Here is a 25,950-nt window from a genome sequence, read left to right on the forward strand (position 1 = left end):
GAGTTGGAGCCGCCGTACAGGACAACTAGATGAAATTTGTTACTTCTTCAAGGAAGAAATTGAAGGCTACCAGGGTTAACATTTATCAAGAGTAAAACAGCCAGCTCGGGCAAAGCTTGGCCTGAAATTCTTCCAAATTCCTGTCTTAGCAATATTTGTGGAGTCATACATTAATTTACTTGTTTATTTATAAGCCATATTCTGCAAATTTCCAAGAGAGTATTGAAGTATAACTTATCATAGAAGTTACCAGTTGCTAATTCTGACTCAGACAGCAATTTTTTTTTTTTTAAATCAGAGAAAACAAGAATGTAGAAAGCCTACTAAAATAGTAAAAGATAAACAAAACTCACACAGAGGAACACCAGCCATCGAGATTTGTGCTGTCCAGTAGGGGAGCCACTGGTCACATGTGGTTATTAAATCTTTGAACTGTGGCTAATTGGAATTGAGATGTGCTAGTGGCATATGGAAACCCGGGTTGTGTAGTGGGTAAGAGCCATGTCTGCTAACCAAAAAGTCTGCAGTTCAAATATACCAGGTGCTTCTTGGAAACTCTATGAGGTAGTTCTACTCTGCCCTATAGGGTTGCTATGAGTCGGAATTGACTTGACAGCAACACATTTATTTTTTTGGTTTTAGTGGCATAGTGGTTAAGAACTTCAGCTGCTAACCAAAAGGTCAGCAGTTCAAATCCACCAGGTACTCCTTGGAAACCTTATGGGGCAATTTTCTACTTTGTCCTATAGGGTCGCTATGAGTCAGAATGGACTGGATGGCAGTGGGTCTGGGTTTTTTGGGTTTTTTTTTTTTTGTAAGGCAAATACACACCAGATCTCGAAGACTTCATTAAAAAAGAAAAGCATGGAAAAATCTCATATTTTAATATTGACTTCTATGGATTTTATGTGAATTGCACATTGAAATGTTAATATTTTGGATACATTAGGTTAAATAAAATATATTATAAAACATTTCCCTTTTTTAAGGTGGCTACTAAAAATTTAAATTACATATGTGACTCATGTCATATTTCTATTGGACATCATACAGTATCATTTCTGTTCTGAACACTGAATTTAGCTATTAGCTTCTGAGAAAAGGAAATATGGGCTACATCATTTTCCTTATCTGATTAAAGGAAATTTGCTTGCTCTTCAAGAGAGACAAGCATTTTCCTGGTATTAAATCACAAAGGAATGTATCTCTTACGCAAGCAGCATTAGGCAACAGAGAGGTAACGCCTTCAACCCTGTTTCTACAGAAGATGCTCAAACATTCTCCATTTGGTTATTTTTTTCATTCTGTCCCTCGAAAATAAAAATATCCCTAACCTCCCAGTATTCAAAGATACAAAAGGAGAAGCTTTTCTTCAGGAGGATGTCTGTCCATCCCATCTCTCTTGATATACAATATAAATAAATAAATAAACCGTTGCCAATTTCAACTCTCAACAATCCCATGTGTGTCAGAGTACAACGGTGCTCTGTAGGGCTTTCAGGGGTTGGGAGTAGATCACTAGGCCTGTCTACTGAGGTACCTCTGGGTGGACTCAAACCCCTAACCTTTCGGTTAGCAGCCCAGCAAGTTAACCATTTGCGCTACCCAGGGTGCAAATAGATACACAATAAAAAAATAAAAAGCCCATGCCATCGAATCAATTCTGACTCATAGTGACCCTATAGATAGATACACAATAAAATCCTAAAAATACCTAAGTAATGAGTGGATAACATCATGGCCATTGGATTTTTTTCTTACTTAAATATCCATCAACTCAGTTGGGTCTCCCACAGAAGGTGAAGAGCAGGTCACTCAAAGATACCTTCTGTCCAGACACTGGCACACAATGATTCTGTGGTGTTCTCAAGAGTGGAGGGTCTGGCTGGCCGCTTCTCCCTTAGCTGTATGTCTTCAGGCAAATCTCACTGCTTCACCTCCATGCTGTGTCTCACTGAGTCCCCAATTCCTCAAATGTAACTGGAGATGATGATAGCTACTTGTTGGGTTGTTGTAAAAACCAAGCATCAGGTACAGGGGGCCTGGCACGTGTAGACTGACCAGTAAACGAAAGTTGCTCTTGCTGCTGCCACTGTGGTGGCTGTATGTTTATGCTCTGGCCCCACTGACTTCCTGCTCCAGAACTGAGAAATAGCCTTGTGTTCCCACCAAAATGGCTGCCTCAGCTCTGCAGTGTAATTCTAATGTATCAGGACCTGTGAGCCTTGTGCAGTGTTCATTCTCATTTGACATTGCACATAAAAATGCAAATGGAAACTGATTTTCAGAAAATTCTGCATCCTTTCTTGAACATAATAAGATCCTAACATCAGTTTCAACCAATTGCCTTTTCTATGTGACATCACTGGTGCTGGCGGAATTCACAGAGAAAGCAGAGGGTGGCGCAGAGATTAAGAGCTTGGCTGCCAACCAAAAGGTCAGCAATTTGAATCCAACAGCTAGCTGCTCCTCAGAAACTCTGTGGGGCAGTTCTACTCTGTCCTGTTGGGTCACTATGAGTCAGCCTCGACTCGACAGCAATGGGTTTGGGTTTTTTTTTTGGTTTACTTCTAATCAGCTCTGCCGCTAACCAAAAGGTTAGAGGTTCAAGTCTACCTAGAGGCACCTCAGAAGAAAGACCTGGTGATTTACTTTTGAAGTATCAGCCACTGAAAACTCTGTGTATCACAGTTTTACTCTGACACACTTGGGGTCCCATGAGTCAGAATCGACTTGATAATAATTTTTTTTATTATCCTTATTAATCTCTCTGCCAGTTCCACCTGACTGCACATGAAAAATGTGCTGGCTATCTTAGAAGGTGGTTTAGTCTTCTTTCTGGAGAGGGGTTTCATATAAATTAAAAGACTGAGCCCGTTCTTGGTAACCTATCCTCAATATTTCGTTTGCTGTTCTATTGTGTAGTAATATGGAGTAGATAGCATTAGTCCTAAGCTTCTAAATATCTGTATGATTGACTGTGAGTGATGCAAAAAAAGTCACCTTTCACAGAGTAAGAACCCAGGAAATATTTGCAAAGTGAACAAATGCATCCTCCTTCCTCTTGTAACCTAAGCAGTTTGAAGAAAGTACCATTTAGGGTTGGTAGAACCCCAAAGAACCTTATTTTAACAACATGTTCTTGCTATTAAAAGGTATTGTCAAGAAAGGGAATGGTCAGCTGTGAACCTACATGTGGCATCTGAACATACTCTCTGTTTTCATTCCGCATCACCCTGGGTGCAAAATGAGGCACCTTGCAACTCCCCCAACAGAATCCACTCTATTGGAGTTTACTGAAATTTTTATAAAGGAACTGTAGCTGGCAGTACCAAAACCCGTTGCCATCAAGTCGATTACGACTCTATAGCGACAGAGTAGAACTGCCTTAAGGATCAGCTGGTGGATTTAAACTGCTGAACTGTTGGTTAGCAGCCGAGCTCTTAACCACTGCACCATGAGGGCTGCAGCTGGCAGTAATCATGTTTAAAAAAATACAAAACATTAAAACCTTAAAAATCCTTATTAGACACTGTTTTGCTTTTTTTCCCCCCAGAGTGAGAGTTATCATTGTCGCCACCCCCACCCCCAGGTCTTCCAGCCTCCTGGCTTTTCTTTCTGCCCCTTCTTCTTTCTTAGGGCAACACAATTTCCATGCCCCTTCTGTGTTTGTTGTTATTAGGTACCGTTGAGTTAGTTCCGACTAATAGAGACTCTGCACAACAGAATGAAACACTGCCCAGTCCTGCACCATCCTCAGAATTGTTGCCATTCTTGAGCCCATTGTTGCAGCCACTGTGTCAATCCATCTCGTTGAGGGTCTTTCCCTCTTTTGCTGACCAAGTCTGATGTCCTTCTCCAGGGACTGATTCCTCCTGACAACATGTCCAAAGTATGAGACATAGTCTTGCCATTCTTGCTTCTAAGGAGCATTCTGGGTATACTTCTTCCAGACAGATTTGTTCACTCTTTTGGCAGTCCATACCTAAACATGGTTCTGTGTTTGGAGACCCTCTATGGTTTGAGCTTGTCCTTGGGGACGCACCCTCTACCACAAGTGGCTAATTAAAATATTCATTTCCTAACAAACCTGTTCTCTCTCTAGGAGGAACCCTAGTGAATGGAAATCCCTCTACCTTGTTAAGACCTGCAACCTCTGTAATTAACCTCTGTGTCTTTGCAGATCGGAACCCAGCAGTCCTGATCATGGTTCATCAATGATTGAGCAAGACCTTGCTGCCCTAGATGCTGAAATGACCCAAAAGTTAATAGACTTGAAGGACAAACAACAGCAGCAGCTGCTTAATCTTCGGCAAGAACAATATTACAGTGAAAAATACCAGAAGCGGGAACATATTAAACTGGTAAGCCCAAGAAACTTGATTTATGTTTGCAGGGCTGGAGCCCTCTTTTCTAAAGAAAATGTTCAATGCTCTTTGAGAGCTTTAATGGAGACGGGACAGGTCTGGCTAGCAATAACTTGGGACTCAATATAGGGTACGTGGTGTCCACCACACTAATATTATGAGCCCACTATTCTGACACCTTTAACAAGCTTCTCTCTAATCCCAATGACACTGTATTGCTTTTATTTTCACTAACTTATATTTGGGTTATAATAGTTCTTGGGAATGTTTGCAATACCCCCCCCCAAAAAAAATGCTTATATCATTGTTTAAGAATATTAGGAGCATGCTGAAAATATATTTTCACATTTTTTTGTATAACTAGCCTTTGCAAGAACTCAAAATATCATAGAGTCTACTCTCCTGCATTTAGAAAAGTCAGTATCTAAATGGCCGATATGTAATGTTATCCGTGCAATTCCTGAGTCTCCCTGTGAAATGAAACACCATCATCTCCAGTAATTATCAGTTTATCCTCCAAAAAATATTTTCTAATGAATGGTGACTTTCTCTCCATTGTTATTGATGCCTTGACCCATAGTAGCAACCTAATAAATATTTGGGGGTAGAAAGATTAAATAAATCTAGCAATCAAGTAGTCTTGAAACCAAGCTTATGTCTAAAACAAATGAGAGAGCTTGATAGAATTTAAGGTAGTGGACCCAAAGCAAATGGACTCTTTGAGGTATCTGTGTGACCTGTCCATGTCTTTGCTGAGGACTCTGTACATATAAGAGAATTCAGTGCAGTTCTGTTGTCCTAGTACTGGCTCCCTAATGACAATATGCAAAGGAGCTGCATTAAAGTCACATGAAGAACTTACCAAAAATCAGATTCCATAAGATCAGTTATTCTTAACTTGAGTGTGCATCAGAATCAACTATAAGGCTTGCTAAAACACAGACTGTTGGACTCAAAACCCAGAGTTTTCAGTTCAACAGGTCTCTGGCAGGGCTGGTGTTGTCACTGCTTCTATTCCCTGGACCACACTTTGAGAACCTCTGCATGAAAATTAATGTGAGGCTCAAGAATTTAAATTATATTTAAATTATTAAAATATATAAATATTATATAGTTAAATTTTATGAATTCAAAATTATCCATCCATTTGTATTTATATCAACACCCATGGGAGCAGTGGCAAGAAATCAAACAACATGTCACATTGGGCAAATCTGCTACAAAAGACCTCTTTAAAGTGTTAAAAAGCAAAGAAGTCACTTTGAGGACTGATGTGCACCTGAGTCAAGCCATGGTATTTTCAATTGCCTCATATGCATGTGAAAGCTAGACAATAAATAAGGAAAACTGAAGGACTGATGTTGAATTACGGTGTTGGCAAAGAATATTGAACGCTAGAAGAGCAAACATGGACTGCCAGAAGAACAAACAAATCTGTCTTGGAAGAAGTAGAGCCAGAATACTTCTTAGAAGAGAGGATAGCAAGACTTTGTCTCAAGTACTGTCTTAGTCTGGGTTTTCTAGAGAAACAAAACCAGTGGAGCCTATAAATATATTTAGGCAGAGATTTATATCAAAAAATGGCTCATGCAGTTTAGGGGCTAGAAAGTCGCAGAACTGTGGATTAGGCTGGAGGCTTCTCCTGAATCATGTAGTTGCAGGGGCTGGCAAACCCAAAATTAGCAGGTAAACTTTGCCAGAAAGCCCACCTATACTGGATACAGGCCATACCCGCAAGGAAATCCCTTTCAGCTGATTGGCTACTCACAGTAGATCCCATCACGGAGGTGATCGCCTTCGATCAGATCTCATTATGGAGGTGATTACATCATTACATAGCTGCCAAACTACATCACAACTGCCAAACCACTGATAGTCATGGCCTAGACTGGATTAGAGAGAAGCTTGTTAAAGGTGTCAGAATAGTGGGCTCATAATATTAGTGTGGAGGACACCATGTACCCTATATTGAGTCCAAAGTTATTGCTAGCCAGACCTGCCCCGTCTCCATTTAAGCTGTCACACAACCCTAACCATCACACACACAACCCTAACCATCAAATGTACTTTGGACATATTATCAGGAGGGACCAGTCTATGGAAAAGGACATCATGCTTGGTAAAGTAAAGGGTCAGTGAAAGAGAGGAGGACCCTCAACAAGATGGATTGACACAGTGGCTGCAATGATGGGCTCAAGCATAGCAACAATTGTAAGGATGGCACAGGACCAGGCAGTGTTTTGTCTGTTATACATAGGCTCACTATGAGTCGGAACTGACTCAATGGCACCTAACCACAACAGCAACAATTTAAATTTATGTGTCTATTAAATATATATCTATTAAATAGACCAAAAACCAAACCCATTGCTGTCAAGTCAATTCTGACTCATAGCAACCCTATAGGACAGAGTAGAACTGCCCTATAGGGTTTCCAAGACTATAATCTTTATGGAAGTGGACCTCCATATCTTTCTCCTGCAGAGTGGCTTGTGGATTGGGACCACAAACCTTTCTGTTAGCAGATGAGTGCTTAACCACTGTGTCACCAGGGCACCATCACTCAAACCTTACTATATCTGAGTCTGACTTCCAACTTACTGTAACTGGTCTGAATTCCAGCTACCACCAGCTGTGTCTGTTTGCTGAAGACTTGCTCTGCCTACTCAGGGCAGGCTAGAAAAAAAAAAAAAAACTAGTGCCATCGTTTAAGTTCCTGGGAATTCACACATTTGGAAAGCAAACCTCATATGTGCTAACTGGATCTGTTATTTAAATACCCCATCTTCCTCACCCCTCTGGGATAGCTCCGAAGAGCACATTGAACACTGTTCCCCAGACTTTCCCAGTGGAATTAAGTTGCAGGTGCCCACAGAAGGAATTGGCTTGGTAATGTTTCCTTTATTGACTTCCTTCCCTTCCCTGTCTCACTTCTCCACTCGCATACCACTGTTTCCTGGGATCTCCTCCCAAATAATCTACTTGTTCTCAAATCCTTGCTTTTGGGGGAACCATGGACTGCCCATTTGCAATGGTTTGTAGCAAAATATGCTTAATAGCAAAACTGGACAAAGGATAAGCAAATCTGACTCATAAGGCACTAGAATTTCAACCTGTGCTTTACAATGATCATTATGTAAGTTGGCAATAATTATATTTACATTATATAGAGGTACTAAAATCCCATTTATAAAGATTTCTTCCACACAGGGAATTTACTACTTTCTTCATCCATCTCCATCACTTCCCGTAGAATATTCTGGAAGGGCTCATCTTTGTCATTGGTAACTATGTTTTTTAAGAGCCTCCTACTCAACGGGCGTCATGCGTTGGAGGAGCAGCAGGATACTCTGAGGAGGAATGTAGGGTATTAGATCAGAGAAATGGGACTCTTGTGGGGAACAGATCTCTTAGGGTATCGTAGGCATTTATAAGACCTTTGTATTTTACTTGGAGTGAGGCAGCAGCTGTAGGAGGCTTTAAAGCAGAGGACTGGCATGATCTGAAGTTATTTTTACAAAGACAGCTCTGGAGTGGTGCTATCCAATATGTGGTAAATTAGTGTCACCCCTGAAAAGGGAAGTCCCAAAGCATAGTTCAGTCAAATATCCCAATGGGTTAAAGAGTTGTGATATCTTCCAGCAGATGACTGACGTTTACTAACAAGGTGGATGTTACTTAGAAGTCTAGACAACCCATGCATAATCACCTGGAGTTTCCACAGAGCCCCAAACTGCGGGCAAGACAACATTCAACAAAAGAGACCTGCCAATTCAGAAGAGACGTAGCAAGGTAAGAGGAAAGCCCAATACGAACAGGAGATTCCTGAAACAAGAATTCAGAGCACAGATGAAAACAGAAGCCCAGACATCCCAGAAAGGCCTCTTAGGTAGAAGGGGACCCGGACTGGGGAAATGGAGTGCAGATATCAAGAAAAGAGCTCCAGAATCTCAAGGTCCCAGGAAAGATACCCGAGCATGGTACCATATTGAATCCCAATGGATAAGGGTGTGGAAAGCTGCTTAATGGCTTTTCTCTTGGAGGAAGAGATTGGTTGGGAACTGGAGAAGACCAAGCTGAGCTTGCAGATGGGAAGATCCCAGTCGCGGGTCTGCTGGAGCAAGGGAGGTGATGGAAATCCTGCTGGAGATAGCAATCCCAGAATATGTCCTTCAGCTCCCTCCTCCCTAAGAAGGAATGTGTGTATTTTTTATAAAAGCTTTGAAGAGTTTTCGGGAAAACATGAATACATGTGCGTGCCAGCCTGGCCCTTTCAGCCTAAACTACTTAACTTTTCTCTACTCTGATTGTGGATTTGAGTTCAGTAAAACTCTAATGCCCTTTGAGCACACTTACATGGACCTTTGTTAAGAAGGCTAAGGCCCAAATGCCTTGGATTGAGAAGCACACACAGTTTATTTTCTGGCCATTTTAGGAGAACCACAATTTAAAATACATGCCTTCCGCTGAGACATGTGTACCAGTACATCCTATCAACCCCATTCGTAATGCCAGGAAATCTTTTGATGGAAAGGCACCCAGAAATGTCAGTCATACCTTTGGTTATGGTTCTGAATCATCAACAGGCTGCCCTGGCTAGATTAGACAAGCAGAAGTGTAATTAAAAAGTGAGTAGGCACTGGGTAAGAAGAAGCATTTGGATGATGAGGAAAATTAAGCAAAAGATACGTCATCTCCCAAAAATGGTTTTGAGGATTAAATAGAAACGTGCTTTGGTTAAGGATCATACATTGCAAATGTTGGTGCCTACAGTTCAAGGATCAAGAAAGAAACTCAGCATCCATGAGCTCCCTGTCAAATGTTTATCAAAAACTTAATATTTGCAAAATGTTCTGATAGACACAAGGGGAAAAAGGTAAATAAGATGTGATCACCACACTCAGTGAGCAACGAATGGTTATAATACCACTTGAACAATGCGATAATAAAGATTTGGCAAATTGATATGAAAGAACAGATATGGGAACAATTTGTAAGTAATTCTCATAAGAAATATAAAACTTACACCAAGCTTCATAGACTCCATAGCTCTGATGAGTTTTTTTTATCTGTCCAAACAAGGAGCTGTACAGTCTGATTTCTCAGATGGTTCTACAGCCAGTCACTCAAAGTATGGTCCCCAAATTCAGAGCATCACCACCACCTGGTATCTTGTTAGGGATGCAGAATTTCAGGTATCACCCCAAACCTGCAGCATGAGAATCTACATTTTAATAGGACGCCAGCATGACTTGTCATGTTGAAGTTGAAGAAGCGCAGTTTTAGAACCTATCAATCCTTGTCTTTGTTCAAATTGTGCTTTAGAATAAGCCTAAAACTCCTTTTAATTGAAATGGGAAATACACTGAGCTTTCCATTACTCATTGCTTTGTCATCAAGATAGATGTATATCTACTGGTGACAAAGTCACAGGTCCTGTGGAAACCACTCTTGTGATTTCCTGCCTATATTCGTAATAGGGAAACCCTAGAGGCATAGTGGTTAAGAGCTACAGCTCCTAACCAAAAAAGGTCAGCAGTTCAAATCCACCAGGTGCTCCTTGGAAACCCTCTGGGGCAGTTCTGCCCTGTCCTAAATGGTTGCTCTGAGTCGGAATTGACTCTACGGCAATGGGTTTGATTTTTGGTTTTTTGTTCATAATAGGCTTATTTTCAGAGAGAGGTGAGAGAAGATAAAGATGTAGGTTCCTCCACCCCATTCAAGTTCATGTGCTCCTGGAGATCTCTCCATGGAAAGTTTAGAGGTCTTGGGATCTCAGTTAAGGACCCCTGCTGCAGGGAAAACTACAGGGTTGGGGAATCTCTTCTAGCTTGTCTGCTTTTCCTCAACTGCCATAGGTGGTACCTGCATTTGTCTACACATTAAGATAGGTTTTAGTTTTACCAGTGACTTTAGTAAATGATAAAAATTCTCGGGAGTTACCACTAAGCCACCCTCAGTATTCAGCCCTAGCATCATGTTAAAGGTGCTGAGGAGATGCTGGTGGGTCCCTTCTCACTCACAGCAGTGACTGGCCCATCATTTTGTCTTCTGTCTTCTTCCCCCTTTTAGTGGCTTCCAGAAAAGATTTGCTCATTTTCTCTCACCGTCACCATACTGTTTATCACCTTCAGGGCCTTATTTTGTTTTTCATTTTCTTTTCTTCCTGCCTTTTCTCCTTTTTCTCACGTTTTTAATCTCCCACACGTTCTAGTCACATTCATTTCTCCTTTCTTTCAAGTCTGTCTTAATAGATCATATTCTTCTTTCAAATCCCCCATCTGTCCCACTGGCAATCCTTCCTGAGCCCCAAACCAACGTGAGCTCCCGTCAACCTGAGCTTCCAGTTCATCGCCAATCCCAGGGAGATAGAAAGTCATGTCCCAGAATGAAAACTCTGGTCAAATACTGATCAGCCATGAATGAAATCAGGATGTGGGTAGACTCAAAGGTCTTCAGTTCAGGCCACTGCTTCCCCACTGAACAGCTGTGTAACCAGTCTGAGCTACAGTTTCCTCATTTGTCTGTCTTCAAATTATAGAATGCAGTGGTGCTCAAATTCTCAGATACCTTGAAATAATAATTAGGGATTTCACTTTAAAGCAAAAGACTTCTTTTGTTTCCTCTTTTTTGTGCATAAAATATATTACCTTAATATATTTTATGATACTTACTGATGACTAGTTGGAAAAGATTAAGAAAAAAATGTCAGTAAACAGAACCATACCCAAAGGCATAGCAAGGAGAAGCATTGACTTGTGTCAACTTAAAGAAATTTAGAGAACGGAAGAGATTCTGTCTGAAGGAAACTTCCAAAATGGAATCCACAAGTCTGATTAGTTTGTGTCCTCTGGAATTACATGACTTATTGCATTCCATCTGGTAAGTGAGGGATACTGAAATGATATATTATGCATAAGAGAAAAAGTAGTTGACATGGAATGGTATTTATCTTCATGGGCAGCTCTTCTCAGACTAGCTTCCAAATGGACTGGAGCCATTATACTCATGATTTATATTACCTTGGTTTTTTTTGTCCCAGTTTAGTTGCAAACCATAGGCCAAAACATGTCCTTTTTAAGTCAGGTCTCTTTTGCTAATTATTTAAAAATCTCCATGTTGTGCGTTATCCCTGCCTTCCTCCACTACCTCCATGCTGAGCATTATTACTATGTCTAAGTTGTAAGAAATGCTTACTTATTTCATTTACTGTAAATTAAGTGACCTTGACACTTTTTAGAATCGTGGAAGTTTATTCTAAAATTTTAGTGATTTAGGTTTTTTTTGTTTAATTTTGTTTAATCAGGTATAATGATCTCAACTAACTGATCAGATGCAAATATTCTCTCATTGTCTTTTCTTTTAATCAAGAAATCCATAGTTGCATCATTTGTGAGACTACACCTGCTTTTCAATAACTCTTGCAAGCACCCTCATTAGCATTTAAAATTATAAAAGGATAATAAATTCTTTGATCTATTTAAATTCTTACAAAAAGCTGTATAAACCCCACTGCTGTCAAGTCAGTTCCAACTCATAGCAACCCTATAGGACAGAGTAGAACTGCCCCATAGGGTTTCCAAGGAGTGCCTGGTGGATTCGAACTGCTGCCCTTTTGGTTAGCAGCCGTAGCACTTAACCACTATGCCACCAGGGTTTCCATATGAACCATCAAATGCAACTTCTGTTACAAAAGTAAGATAACTTACTATTTCCTGGCCATGAATCCATACTTTTTAATTATTTTATGAGTACTCTTTACTCATTATTAAATTAAAAAAACACTTAATTACAGAATAATATAATTTCACAATTTATCAAAGGAACTTCAGAGGTAATTTAATCTCTATATTATACAGGTAAGGAAAGGAGGCCCAGAGAATGGAGATGATACAACCCAAGCATCATCTAGGTGAATACCACCTAGACTAGAGCTCCTTTTACCAATTTACTTGATTTTTTTTTAAAGCTTTAAAATATTTCCAGTTGATAACCTCATAAAGAAATACCAGAAATATCATTCAAAGGAGCATTTTTCAACGAGCATATTACGTTCGCCCATTTACCTCTTTGAGCAGGCTACAAAGCTGGCATTTACTTTGGCATAATTTGAAAGTGAAAAATAATTTAAAATCCTATAAATTGTATCAAGAGACTCAGTCAGATTTTCCCTTTCTTTCATTTCTCTCTTTGCCCAGTGCCTAAGTTATCTAGTGCTGCTATAGCAGAAATACCACGAGTGGGTGACTTTAACAAACAGAAATTTATTTTTTCACAGTTTAGGAGGCTAGAAGTCTGAAAACAGGGCACTGGCTCTAGGGGAAGGCTTTCTCTCTCTGTTGGCTCTGGGGGAAGGGTCTGATCTCTTCAGCTTCTATTCCTTGGCTCTTTGGTCATCTTCATATGACATGGCGTCTGTCATCCCCCACCACGGCTGCTTAATCTGCTCCTTGTACATCTCAAAAGAGATTGATTCAAGGCACATGTTACATTTACACTGCTGCGTTAAAATAACAAAGAAAACCTGTTCCCAAATGGGATGATAACCACAGGTGTAAGGGTTAGGATTTATAACACATATTTTGGGGGACACAATTCAATCTATAATGCCCAGCAGGGGAGACATTTTTTTCAAGAATAATTTGAGCATTTAGAATCAAGTCGGCAGCTATAAATTCTATAAATTACATAGGAAAATTAAAAAACAATTTAAGTATGATAGATTATCTCAGAGAATGATCAAGGTGGTTGCCATTTTAGTCCAAGACATTTACTTCCTTCTTTTCAGTGGAGAATATCAGCTGTCTAGATCTGCTCACAGTTGAACCATCAATATCAGCACAGTACCTGGTACTTCATAGTACCTGCTCGATAAATATTAGCTGAACAAACGAATGAGTATTTCTCAACTTGAATGACCAGGATACACCCCAGTGTAAATATTCACCTTACTTTGAAATTATCAGTAATTTGTTTGGCCTACAGATCACTACTTAGTTCAAGAGCATCATAAATTACCTCTTTGTAGAAGACAAACAGTTTATAGTAAAAACCCAGAGTGGATGCTTTCACTAGCAGAAAAGGAAATAACCTCTCAAGGTATTAGTAAAAGGGAAAGGAAGATGAGTTACTCCTAAAGAAAGTGTGAACATTCTATACTAGGCTTCTTGCACATTTCCCAAAATTATACTTCTTAGAAGAGACTCCACACATGCCAATTTCTGTCCACATATTTTTTATCCCTTTTGAGTTGGAGTTAAGGAATTCTTTTCCACAGAAACCACTTTTCTCACCCTCAAATAACTGAACCAAGTGAAACTTAGCATGGAATCATGAACAAGCATGAAATTATATTCCCCAGAGCTTTTTATTTTTACTCCTTAAAAGGTTTGGAACATTTAACTGGAAGAGTCGTCATGAGTGGTAAACAAATAAACAGAATAATTTAGATGTATCTATTCCTTTGAGGCAGAAAAAAAAAAAATATGTACTACAAGTTGAATTTTGTTTATTACAGTTCAGTTTACCATGTACCTTCTTTGTTTATTTCCTAGGATTCTAAACTAGTCTTTTCTTCTGTGCTACCTTTAATGGACAGTTTGCTTTCAGTGAGTTTTGTGGCTAATAACATGATCGGATGGCTCTTTGAGTAGAGTTTGTCTGCTCATAAATACACCAAAAGTGGGTGTGCTCTGCCTTTTTTGTTGTTGTTGTTAGATGCCATTGAGTTGGTTCCAACTTATAACCTCCCTGTATCTCAGTTCCTTCATATATAAAATCAAGGTAACCGCGCTGACCTCATAGGGCTGTCAAGTCAATTCCAAATCATGGTGACGCCATGTGTTGCAAGGTAGAATGTGCTCCACAGGGTTTTCATGGTTGTGATCGTTTGGAAGCAGATTGCAGGCCTTTCTTCCGAGATTCCCCTGGATGGGCTTAACAGCCAAGCTTTCAGTTAGCAGACAAGTGCTTAACCATTTGCCCCACCCATGGACTTTGGTCCAAAAGATAAAAACATTGATAATCTCCTTTACAGCCAAGAAAATGTTATTGTTGTCATTAGGTGCCCTCAAGTCGATTTCAACTCATAGTGACCCTGTGTACAACAGAATGAAACAGTGCCCGGTCCCATGCCATCCTCACAATCATTGCTATGTTTGAGCCCATTACTGCAGCCACTGTATCAATCCATCTTGTTCAAGGTCTTCCTGTTTTTCGCTGACCCTCTACCTTACCAAGCGTGATTTCCTTCTCCAAGGACTGATCCTTCCTAATAACATGTTCGAAGTATGTGAAACGTAGTCTCGCCATCCTTGCTTCTAAGGAACATTCTGCCTGTATTTCTTTCAAAACAGATTTGTTCGTTCTTTGGCAGACCATGGTATATTCAGTATTCTTTGACAGCACCATAATTCAAAGGCATTATTCTTCTTCAGACTTCTTTATTCATTGTCCAGCTTTCACATGCATACCAGGTGACTGCAAACACCATGGCTTGGGTCAGGGGCACCTTAGTCTTCAAGGTGACATCTTTGCTTTTCAGCACTTTGAAGAGGTCTTTTGCAGTAGATTTGCCCAATGCAATGCATCTTTTGATTTCTTGACTGCGGCTTCCATGGGTGTTGATTATGGATCCAAGTAAAATGAAATCCTCAACAATTGTAATATCTTCTCCGTTTATCATGATATTGCTTATTGGTCCAGTTGTGAGGATTTTTGTTTTCTTTATGTTGAGGCGTAGTCCATACTGAAGTCTGTGGTCTTTAATGTTCATCAGTAAGTGCTTCAAGTCCTCTTCACTTTCAGTAAGCAAGGTTGTGTCATCTGCATATTGCAGGTTGTTAATGAGTCTTCCTCCTATCCTGAAGAAAATGTAGGTTCGGAAAATGTAGCCCCTTTACCCAAAATCACACATATTTAATAAGTCATAGAGTAGAGATTGGAACCTGAGCCAAAAACACTAAATTGTTTTTGCACTGAGCCATGCTTCGGTAACCAGCATAATAATCTAATGAATTCTGTGTAATTAAAAAGAGATAATAAGAATTTCATATTAAAACTTGTAGGCTTAGATAATGTGGTGATTTCAAATAATGTCCTCACTAACAATATTAGATGGTCGGCAATTTCAGCTGTTTGTAAACATCCCAGATTTCCTCAGCACGGTACTGTTGTTTGGGGATAGGGTGCTGTGTTTGTAACGATGTAAAACAGCACACTGGCGTTTTCTTTCCTCAGCTTATTCAGAAGTTGATGGGTGTGGCAGAAGAGTGTCAGAACAACCAGTTGAAGAAGCTCAAAGAGATCTGTGAGAAGTAAGCTTTCCTTCCCATGACAGTTTGTGGATATAAATTTATTAAATTCTTAGGAAATACAAATCACCATTTGATTTGCCATTTTGCTCCTTTTACTTCCATTTTGGCTTTAGAGAGAAGAAGGAATTAAAGAAGAAAATGGATAAAAAGAGGCAAGAAAAGATAACAGAAGCCAAATCCAAAGACAAAAGCCAGATGGAAGAGTAAGTGAAAAGAATGCCCACCTTCCCCCTTTTACCTGGAGACTGTTTTATTCTGTATCAGAGTAACAAGTTCCTAACCACACACAGACCTTTCTAACTCTAAAAATTAACCTTTTAAAAGATCCCTTTGTAAGGTTTTTAACAGTGAACCGTCAAACAAAGGGCAGTTCAAAAAGGATTGAGGCTCACCCAGGGCCTTTTAATGAAGACTGAGTAAAGAGGTTCCCCTCGGGAAAGGCCAAACCTTCACCTCAAATGTTGTCAGAGGACTTTCCTGCGTTTCGTGAAAACAGGGCGCACGCCTGCGGGGGAAACCGACCTTTGTCCAGAGCTGGAGATTGCATCTCACTTGCAGCAGTAATAAGAACATCTGCAAACTTCTGTCTGAAGGTCTGAGATTTCCCGGTGAGCTCCTGTCATGATCTCTTCTTCCTGTGCTTTTAGGGAGAAGACGGAGATGATCCGGTCATACATCCAAGAGGTGGTGCAGTACATCAAGAGGGTACGTCGGTGAACCTCCCTCCTTTGCAGACTCTGGGTGGATGTTTGAGGAGGGCGTTGGGAGCTTCGGGAAGGCAATGTCAAGCCCGCCTGTGTATCTTTGCTCCAGCACCTGGCAGAGCTGTTGCAGAGCAGCTACTCCATAATAAATGTGTCTGCTGGTTTCATTGCAAACCACCATATAAAAGGGTTCAATTAAAGACAGATAGTCAAGATTAATTTCCAAAGTCAGGAGCCCAGGAACATGACGTAATACGGAAGTCTTCCAGAAAGACCTTTAGTTGTCATCAATGATAGAAAATGGCAACCTCCAAAGGCAATCCTTTTTTTCTTTTAATTTGGTATTATGGAAATTTTCAGACATTTACAAAAATGGAAAAGTAATATATTCCATTGACCACGCTCCCACCCCTCGGGTACTACTCACCAAGCTTCAACATGTATCAGTAGCCTCCTATACTTATAAGGATAGTTCTTAACCAGGGTTTGAAATAATTAAGTGTAAAAAATACCATAGATCTGAAAAACTTCCAATTTGTTTTGAAAACTCATGCTTGAATGTTTAGATGATGACTCTTTTCCTTTTATTTTATTTTATTTTTTTTATAGTTAGAAGAGGCACAAAGTAAACGGCAAGAAAAACTTGTAGAGAAACACAAGGAGATACGTCAGCAGATCCTGGAAGAAAAGCCCAAGGTAAACGGAATTGAATGATGATACACAATAATTTTGTTTTATTTCTAGTCAATATGAGTAAAACCTCCCTGGTTCACGTAAGTACCTAGCACAGTCTTCTCAGATCACTTCTCACATAGCAAACTCATGATCTTTCTCAATGATGGTAAAAATCTTTATTGCAATATTTCTTTAAGCATTTATCTGTCAACTGGTGAGATTTTAAAAACTGTAAATTCACAGACCTGACCTACCGAGATTTGGTTTCAGTTGGTCTAGTGTGGAGCTCAGGCATAGGTATTTTTAAAATGTTCTCTGAACCTCGAAGGTGATTGCAGCATACAGAATGGAGATTGGAGAGAGACTAACCAAGCCTTGTCGGCTCCAAATATCTGATTGTTGTAATGGCAGACTCTGTCCAGCAGAGGGTACCCCTTTATCAAAACCGTTCTGAATTTAAGCCAACGAAATAGTCTCATAAACCATAAAATAGCAAATGTATATTTTTTCTATAACAATAGTTTAGTGGAACTCCACTTTAAAATTATGCTCATTGGTAACTAATCAATGAATGGCTTCATGAGTATTACCTTTGAATGAACTGAGTATCAGTAAATCGAATACTTTTGAGTTAGCAAACAGCATCTCAATTTTAGAACAGTCCATCCATTTTGATTCATCACAGACTGTTTTTCTGCTTGAGAAAAAGGTTCTTTTCAGTTTTCTCTCTATCTGAAGTTGAAAACATCTACTCTAAAAGATACTGCCATTCCATGAAGTCCTTTATTAAGCCCACGAGGCTCAAAAGTGTTCATTTTTATTTCATTGTATATTCCATCCAGCAATTTACTTCTTATAGACTTCATCTAGCTAATTCTAAATGTATTTTTCTGGTTATTTCTGCCCTTCTGTCTTCAGATTTATTGTACAGACAAGACATTTATTTAAAATTTTTGATTCCTGTAGTTTTCAGGGATGGCACTATAGATTCTCAAGCAGTAATGAAAATCCAAGAATTAATAATTATTGAAATCTGCTACCAATTTTAATGTTTCTCATATAAATATACAATTTAAATATTGTTAGCCATTCTCCTAGGTTAATTATGCATTAGTAAAGTAGAACGAATTTTACATTATTTCAGAAATTGCGATACTTTCCATTTAGGTTGGAGTGCTCTCTTTAAAATGTTCAGTGTTTGGAGCAAAAGACCCAGGTTCCACTGAAATTTAAGAAACACCTTAAAATAATCAGGCCCAGGTGATATACTAAGAAACATGCATTTTCAGTCTATGCTGTCTGAATTCAAATTTGTCAGTATTTTGTACACTGACATAATAAAAATTGTTTGTGGTTAATATCTCATTAGCTGGTGTTTGTATTTCTTCAAAAAAAAAAAAAATCCTTGGGAAATATTGTTGTTTTCACACGAGGTTTGTTTTGCTTTATTTTTATTTTTCATCTAGTAATGCCAACTATTTTATTCATAGGTAAAACACAATTACAGATGTTTAAAGAACTCTTAGTATAAATAACCCTGACAATGATTTTTACGATTCAAATCAATTTTATTAAGTGTAGAAGCACCCTCAAATGTCTGCATTAGACATAACTACACATTGTTGTTGTTGTTGTTAGGTGTCATCAAGTCAGTTCGGACTCATAGTGACCCTACATACAACAGAACAGACACAGCCCGATCCTGCACCATCCTCACAATGGTTGCTATGTTTGAGCCCATTGTCGCAGCCACTGTGTCAGTCCATCTCATTGAGGGTCTTCTTTTTTGCTGACTCTACCTTGCTGAACATGATGTCTTTCTCTAGGAACTTGTCCCTCCTGATAACATGTCCAAAGTAGTTGAGATGAACTCTCGCCATCCTAGCTTACAAGGAGCACTTTGGCTGTACTTCTTCCAAGACATTTGTTTGTTCTTCTGGCAGGCCATGGTATATTCAGTATTCTTTGCAAACACCATAATTCAAATGCATCAATTCTTTAGTCTTTCTTATTCATTGTCTAGCTTTCACATGCATAGGGAATAAAAGAAACCCATTGCCGTTGAGTCGATTCCGACTCATAGTAACCTTATATGAGGTGTTTGAAAATGTCATGACTTGGGTCAGGCACACCTTAGTCCTCAAAGTGACATCTTTGCTTTTGATCACTTTAAAAAGGTCTTTGGCAGCAGATTTGTCTGACACAGTACATCATTTGATTTCTTGACTGCTGCTTCCATGGGTGTTGAAGAACTAATAACTTTTGACCACTTTCGCAGCCAGGGTGCATTCAGCTGCAATTTTACAGAAAACTTAATTAAAACTGGCTTAAGCCAATCCATTGCTGCTAAGTCGATTCCAACTCATAGCTATCCTGTAGGACAGAGTAGAACTGCCCCATAGAGTTTCCAAGGAGCAGCTGGTGGATTTGAACGGCTGACCTTTTGGTTAGCTGAACACTTAACCACTGTACCACCAGGGCTCCAAAACTGGCTAGTCAGTCATAATATTTAGTAAGTCATATTACTGGAAGTTCAGAAATATGGCAGTTCTAGGAATGGTTAATTTAGCGGCACAACAACCTCATCAAGGATTCAGGTCCTTTCAGAATTCCCACTGTGCCATTTCAGTTGGTGGCCTTTCATTCCCAGTCTGTGAACTCATGGTCACAAAATGGATGCCATATCTCCGTGCATTGGCATCAAAGGTACAAAAGGGAATGTCTCTATCTCTTGATCCATTTTGGGATTGAGGAAAACCCTCCAAAATAACCCCCAAGAGAGTTTCCCTTGTCGACTAAGATTGTGTCATGTACCCATTCCTAATCACAGACATGAAACAGAAACTTTCATGATTGGCTTAGAGTAACTAAGAGTCACTCACAGGGGTACAGTTCAGCTTCCCCTGAATCCCATACTCACCAGGTACCTGCACAAAATTGATGTTTTCTTATCTAAGCAAAAGTGAAAATAACAGTTGGGTAAGTAATTGACAGTATATGCCACAACCATAATTATGGTAATCTCTCTTTCTTTTTTTATAGCCCCCTTAGAAAGAGAGCTTAAGTGTTTATGAATTTTTAATGCATAAAATTTTATGTATTTCAATGTTTTCATTTTTGACTATAAATAGATACCATGATGAATTTTCCTTTGCTTTTCATCTATGAGGCTGATCTTATGACTATCTTCTTGTGTCTGGATTTGAAGCTTGCTCTCAAAGATTACTGGTTTCAGGTCAAACTAAAACATTTATCGAAGGGTGTTCTTCAGGGCCTAAAATGTTTGTATTTTGTAGATACGACTTTAATAGTAAAATAAAAAATCATGACCAAATAGGATAGTTTTCTAACTAGACACTCATTATGGCTAATCTTTTGGGTACAGAAAATATATAACTCGTGGCATCATGTTATTCGAATTCTTCAGTTTTTCTCAGCATACTATGGAATATCATAATTTACATAATGGAATGATGTGTTTTATGTTCTTGATCGCCTCATTAACGGAGGAGACGTTCTTTTTACATGACTATCCCCCAGTGTTACTATTTTGAGCTGTTTGGAATCCCAGTTGTATCTGCATCATTTCCCAAGCCTTTGATAACCTAACAACTCTTTTAAAAATGAACAAACAAGTGTAAAAAAAAATTAACAGAAGAAACTTAAGAAGCCAATAAGCTAAAGGACAAACGGTTCTTCAGGGGCAAGGGAGCATTCTGGCTAGATTTAGAACAAGCTATAGAAAAGGATTAGGAGCCCCGGTGGTACAGTGGTTAAGCATTCAACTTCTAACCAAAAGGTCCACAGTTCAAACCCATCAGCCGCTCTGAAGATTTACAGCCTTGGAAACCCTCTAGGGCAGTTCCACTCTGTCCTGTGAGGGTCACTATGAGTTGGAGTCAACTCGATGGCGGTGGGTTTGGTTTTGGTTTAGCATTATAATTAAATGTGTAATTTAGCCAACCCGTACTCATGTGCTCATGGTCTGGAAGATCAACACAAATTCTCAATATTTGTACCATTCTGAAACAAAATAGCCACGGGAAAATTTGTCTGAATCAACCAAAAACCCGTTGCTGGAGAATCAGCTTGACTACTCATGGTGACCCCACGTGTGTCAGAGTAGAACTGTGCTCCATAGGGTTTTCAGTGACAGAAGTAGATTGCCAGGCCTTTCTTCCAAGATGCCTCTGGATAGACTCAGACCACCAAATTTTCGGTGAGCAGCCGAGCATTTTAACCGTTTACACTACCCAGTAACTCCACCTCAATCAAAACCAGGTTAAAAATTCACTTCATTTTCCACACATGGACCAGCAACTCAGTCTTGCTGGTCCGTATTTGACTGGGGACAAAGTTTGGCCAGCCACAATGTGAAAGTTTATTTTAGAATACCCCACTCTCTGACAGACACCAGGCCTTTTTGATATTTAGAATTAAAAGACGGTCAATGAGACTGTCCCTTTGTATGTAATTTTTAAGGGATTGAGGAAAATGGAGTTATGTGGCCCCTGAAGGCAACTGGATAAATATTATGGTTCTCAGTTGTACATGAAATCACATTGTGCGTTACTCTGCGTTTAAGTCCCACTGAAATTTATTAAGTTACAAACAACAGTAGACATTCTTAAAAGAGAATGCTTGGATCCTTTTCAGTAGAGTTCTAAATCCTGCAGAAATGTTCAGCTGCATGTTCTCCAGTGGTGAGGTGTTTATTTCAGTCCCTGACGGTATGTTGTTATCAGTTTTGGTAAACATATGTCTTTTTATGAAAACTGCAGCTGCAAAGTTCTTAAGATGGATGCAGTAAACCCTGGCCAGTCTTCCAAATCAGTGACATAATTGGTTTCCTTGGGATTTCCATACCTGGGTTTGCCAAAACCAATAGCCAATGTATGTATGCAAAAAGTGTTAAAAAACAAAAACTGAATAACCCAACCACCAGTGCAGTGAAAAATCACACCTTTTGTAGATGCGTTCAACCGTGCATTGATTCATTATGAAAAGAATCCTCTGCCTTTTTCCTGAATGCTTCAAAGAAATTTAACATGCTGAAACATCATTAATCAGGAGTTGCCCTGCGTCTGCTGAGAATATTCCTGTGTATATTGATCACTTTGCAGCTGCTGGCTCTCATTACAAGAAGAATTGTCTTTTGGGGGAACTTTTTAATGAACCTTCCCCTCAACCTCATGAAACAGTCAATAAATGTGTAATTTACTTTGTCTCTGACATTTCATTTGTCTTTGATGCTTCTTAGAACACAAATTTTCTGTTTTAATTTAGCTCATCAGTAAGAGAGAATTCCAGGAAGCCTGAGGGCATTTTAATTTATATCATTATTAGCTACTGGTTCTTTTTTTTTTTTTTTTGGTCCTTCACCAGGGGAATATAGACTGATTTTTCTCATTTCCCCCGACAGCTTTGTTACAGGGTGAGTGACTCATCCATCTGGGTGAAGTTAGTCTTATCAGACCTACTGCCGGGCTCTGAGACAGAATCCTTACAGGGGTTGATATCTTAGTCCTGTTTTTCCCATGTTCTAGGGGAAAAAAGACTGACTTGGGGTTTTAAATAAAATCATTCTTTTTAAAAGATTTTATTGTGGTGAATATATATATACATATATATAACACAAACATTTGCCATTCGAACCATTTTTATGTGTGTAATTCATTGACACTAATTATGTTCACTGTGTTGTGCCACCATCACCATTATCCATTTCCAAATTTGTCATCACCCTGAAAAGAAATGCAGTACCACTTAAGCAATGCCTCCCCACTTGCCCCTGCTACCAGCCATGTTAACTACTAGTAAACTTTGGTCTCTATGCATTTGCCCATTGTAGATATTTCACATCAGTGGGATTCTACAACACTTGTCCTTTTGTGTCTGACTTATTTCACTCAGGCATGGTGTTTTCAAGGCAAAACCTTCTTTCTTAGATAATTAATTTGTGCCTCTTCTAGTCTTTTGCTCCTTGATGGCCAGCACCCACTGGACTTCCTTATAGGAGAAGCCAGGCCACAGAGTCCACACTGGCTGCCTACAGACTACGTTTTGCTCATCGTCAAATCTGGGTTGACCCACACATTGTTTGTTTTTCTATTTGTTTGGTAGAAGAAATTTCTTTTTTAACTTTTTTCAGTATAATGATTGCCTTTTTTAAAAAAGTAAATATATTTGTTGTATTCCTGAATATAAAACTTAGACATACTGACTCTCTTTCTGGCCAGTACTAGGACTTTAGTACAGTTTTAACTCCATTTATCCCCTCCCAGCTTATTTTGAAGTACATTTTAGTTCTATAAAATTTAAACCCATAAGGCATTATTATTTTGTTATATAATCAGAGTCCATTTAGATTTATCCACAAACTTACAGCCTTCTGTGTTACATATACTTTTTTGTGTCTCACACTGCCCATGTGGAATCATTTTTTTTGTTTTTGGTCCCCCCCCCCCCCCCCATTTGAAGTACGTTCTTTACAAGTTCTTTTCATGGGATCTACTGGTGTAAACTCTTTTAGGTATTTGTTTTTTGTTGTTGTTGCCTAAAAATGTCTTTACTTCAGTTCACTCTGGAATACTATTTTCACTGGTTTTAAGGCTTTGAAGGTAAAATTCCACCAGCTTCTGGCTTCTATTGTTGAGAAGTTAACTGTTATTCTTAGTGTAGCTCCTGTAATCTGTATTGTTCCCTCTTTGGCTGCATTTAGGATTTTTTTTTCTTACATTTAAGACAATTTTACTATAATTTATATATGTGTTTAAAGTGGTTGAATGGGGTAACTTTCATTAATAATGTAAAAATTCTCAGCTGTCATATCAGCAAATACAGCTTCTGTCACTTTTTTTTTTTTTTTTTTACTTTCCTTCTAGGATTCCAAATACATATAACTAAACCCAACCCATTGCCATTGAGTCAATTCCCACTCATAGCAGAGTAGAACTGCCCCCACAGGGTTTCCAAGGCTGTAAATCTTCAGGGAAACACCGAGTGCCTGGTAGGTTTGAACTGCCAACCTTTCAGTAAATAGCTGAGCTGCTAAACCACTGCGTCACCAGGGCTACATTCGCATGTGAAATAAATGGGACCTTCTTACCTCATTATCTCTGTCTCCTAACCCTTTTCAGTATGTTCCATCTTTTTATCTTTCCTGTGGGCAATTTTTTTCTGACCCTTTCCCTAATTCACTAGTTCTTTGCTTAATCTGCTACTTCACTAGTCCACTTAGTTTTTAATTTGAGCCTTTGCATTTTTTTTTTTTTCTAGATGTTTTATTTGGTTCATTTTCAAATCTGCAATCCATTATTTTAGCTTAGTGTATGGAAAGTTTCCTGTTAGATTCTTCACTTTGGGTAGGCTACAGGCTTTGAGTTTTCAAGGTTGTCAAAGGAGAATTCAAAATGTCCAGCTTTGGTAAAAGCCCATCAGGGCAAAAGCAGCTTCTCCACTTGTTATCTCCCAAGGTTCGATGTTCTCTGTACTTTCTTGTAGCTCTTAGATTATTTAAAGAAGATAGTTTTAATATTGAATCCAGCTTTTTTAGTTGTTTTCAGGGGGAGGAATGGTTCAAATAATCTAACCAGCCATTACCAGAAATCGTGTTGTTAAAACTTCTGAATTAGTTACCATCTGTATCATTCGAGTTTCAAGTGGAATTGGCTTATGTAATTGTGGGTGCTGGCTGAACGATCTCCACAATAAGGCTGTCTCCTTGTTCAATGCTGTAAGTCTACAGCTGGCAGCCAGGAAAGGAATCATGAGCAGGCTTGACGACGACTACGGAAAAGCTGGGGGGCCTTCACCACAGAGCTGAGCATGCACACACCTGGCCCAGGAGTCAGAACAATTAAAGGAAAATCCAAGGGAAAGGGGTATTCACTGCAGACGCAGATGCTGCTTTGGGCTAACAAGTCAGAAAATCAGCATCATTGCGGGTGTGTTACAAAATGGCTGCCGGCTCCCTCATCAGCCCTTCAACGCTCAGGAGAGTCCCCCTTGGAGCACCACCCCCCAGCTGGAAACGTACAGAAAGGGAATTCTGGGAAATGTAGTTCAGTTTAGCCAAGGAGACACGTTACAAAGCCATCAATCACACTGTTATTTAAAAATAGTAAAATTTCTTATTTTAAAAAATCTATATACTCAATTCCTCTTAAAAAATTATATAGTTACAGTGAGCAAACATATAAACAAATTGCTAGAGTTGAGAGAAGGCTGCCCCTTAAACCTGCATGGTACCCGCCAGCTGGCTTCACGGATTTCTGTTATCTGTTGGTCCCTGTGGCAAAGCGGTTAAGAGCTACGCTGCTAACCAAAAGGCTGGCACTTCTAGTCCACGAGCCGCTCCTTGGAAACCCTGTGGGGCAGTTCTACTCTGTCCTATAGGGTCGCTATGAGTCAGAATCGACTCAACAACAACAGGTTTTTGTTTTTTTTGTTTTTTAATAACAGATACCCAGGAGGAAGATTATCCAATAGGCAAGGTAAGCACAGTGCTTACTTTGCTTACCAGATCACCTATAGTGAAATTGTTGACTACAGATTAGCAAGTAAGCACAAGTAAGCCCTTGATTACCTTGCTTACTGGGTCATCTGCCCCTGTCACGGACTGTAAATTTGAAAAGAGGCTTTGATTCTTTAGGAAGGTGCTGTGGGGTTGGGAGAGAGACAAATGCCAGCTATACCTTGAAGCAGAATCTTTGAAAATGTGAAATTGCTCAGTACAGATGACCTGCTGGGCAAGGTAAGCCTTGCCTATTGGATAATCTGCCCCTGTGGATGCCCTTACTTTCTCCTCCTTGGCTTTATTCTGTTGACTTTGTTTCCATTCCTTTTGCCCTTATTTTTCTTTCTTAAGGCTGAGAAAATGTGAGCATG

The 25,950-nt window shown here is 39.3% G+C and overlaps 1 protein-coding gene across 5 annotated transcripts in view; it reads left to right on the plus strand.

Annotated features, from left to right (window-relative positions):
• PLCB1 (phospholipase C beta 1) overlaps nt 1-25,950 on the plus strand; it is an 844,448-nt gene that overhangs the window by 706,326 nt on the left and 112,172 nt on the right. For all 5 annotated transcript variants that reach the window (XM_049869953.1, XM_049869954.1, XM_049869956.1 and 2 more), the window contains 5 exons: nt 4,184-4,364; nt 15,606-15,682; nt 15,796-15,885; nt 16,330-16,387; nt 16,996-17,082. In XM_049869953.1, coding sequence (XP_049725910.1) covers nt 4,184-4,364; nt 15,606-15,682; nt 15,796-15,885; nt 16,330-16,387; nt 16,996-17,082 — 493 coding nt within the window. The remainder of the gene's footprint in view (nt 1-4,183; nt 4,365-15,605; nt 15,683-15,795; nt 15,886-16,329; nt 16,388-16,995; nt 17,083-25,950) is intronic.

The sequence above is a fragment of the Elephas maximus genome, chromosome 25, assembly GCF_024166365.1.
Source record: "Elephas maximus indicus isolate mEleMax1 chromosome 25, mEleMax1 primary haplotype, whole genome shotgun sequence".
NCBI classification, from domain to species: domain Eukaryota; kingdom Metazoa; phylum Chordata; class Mammalia; order Proboscidea; family Elephantidae; genus Elephas; species Elephas maximus.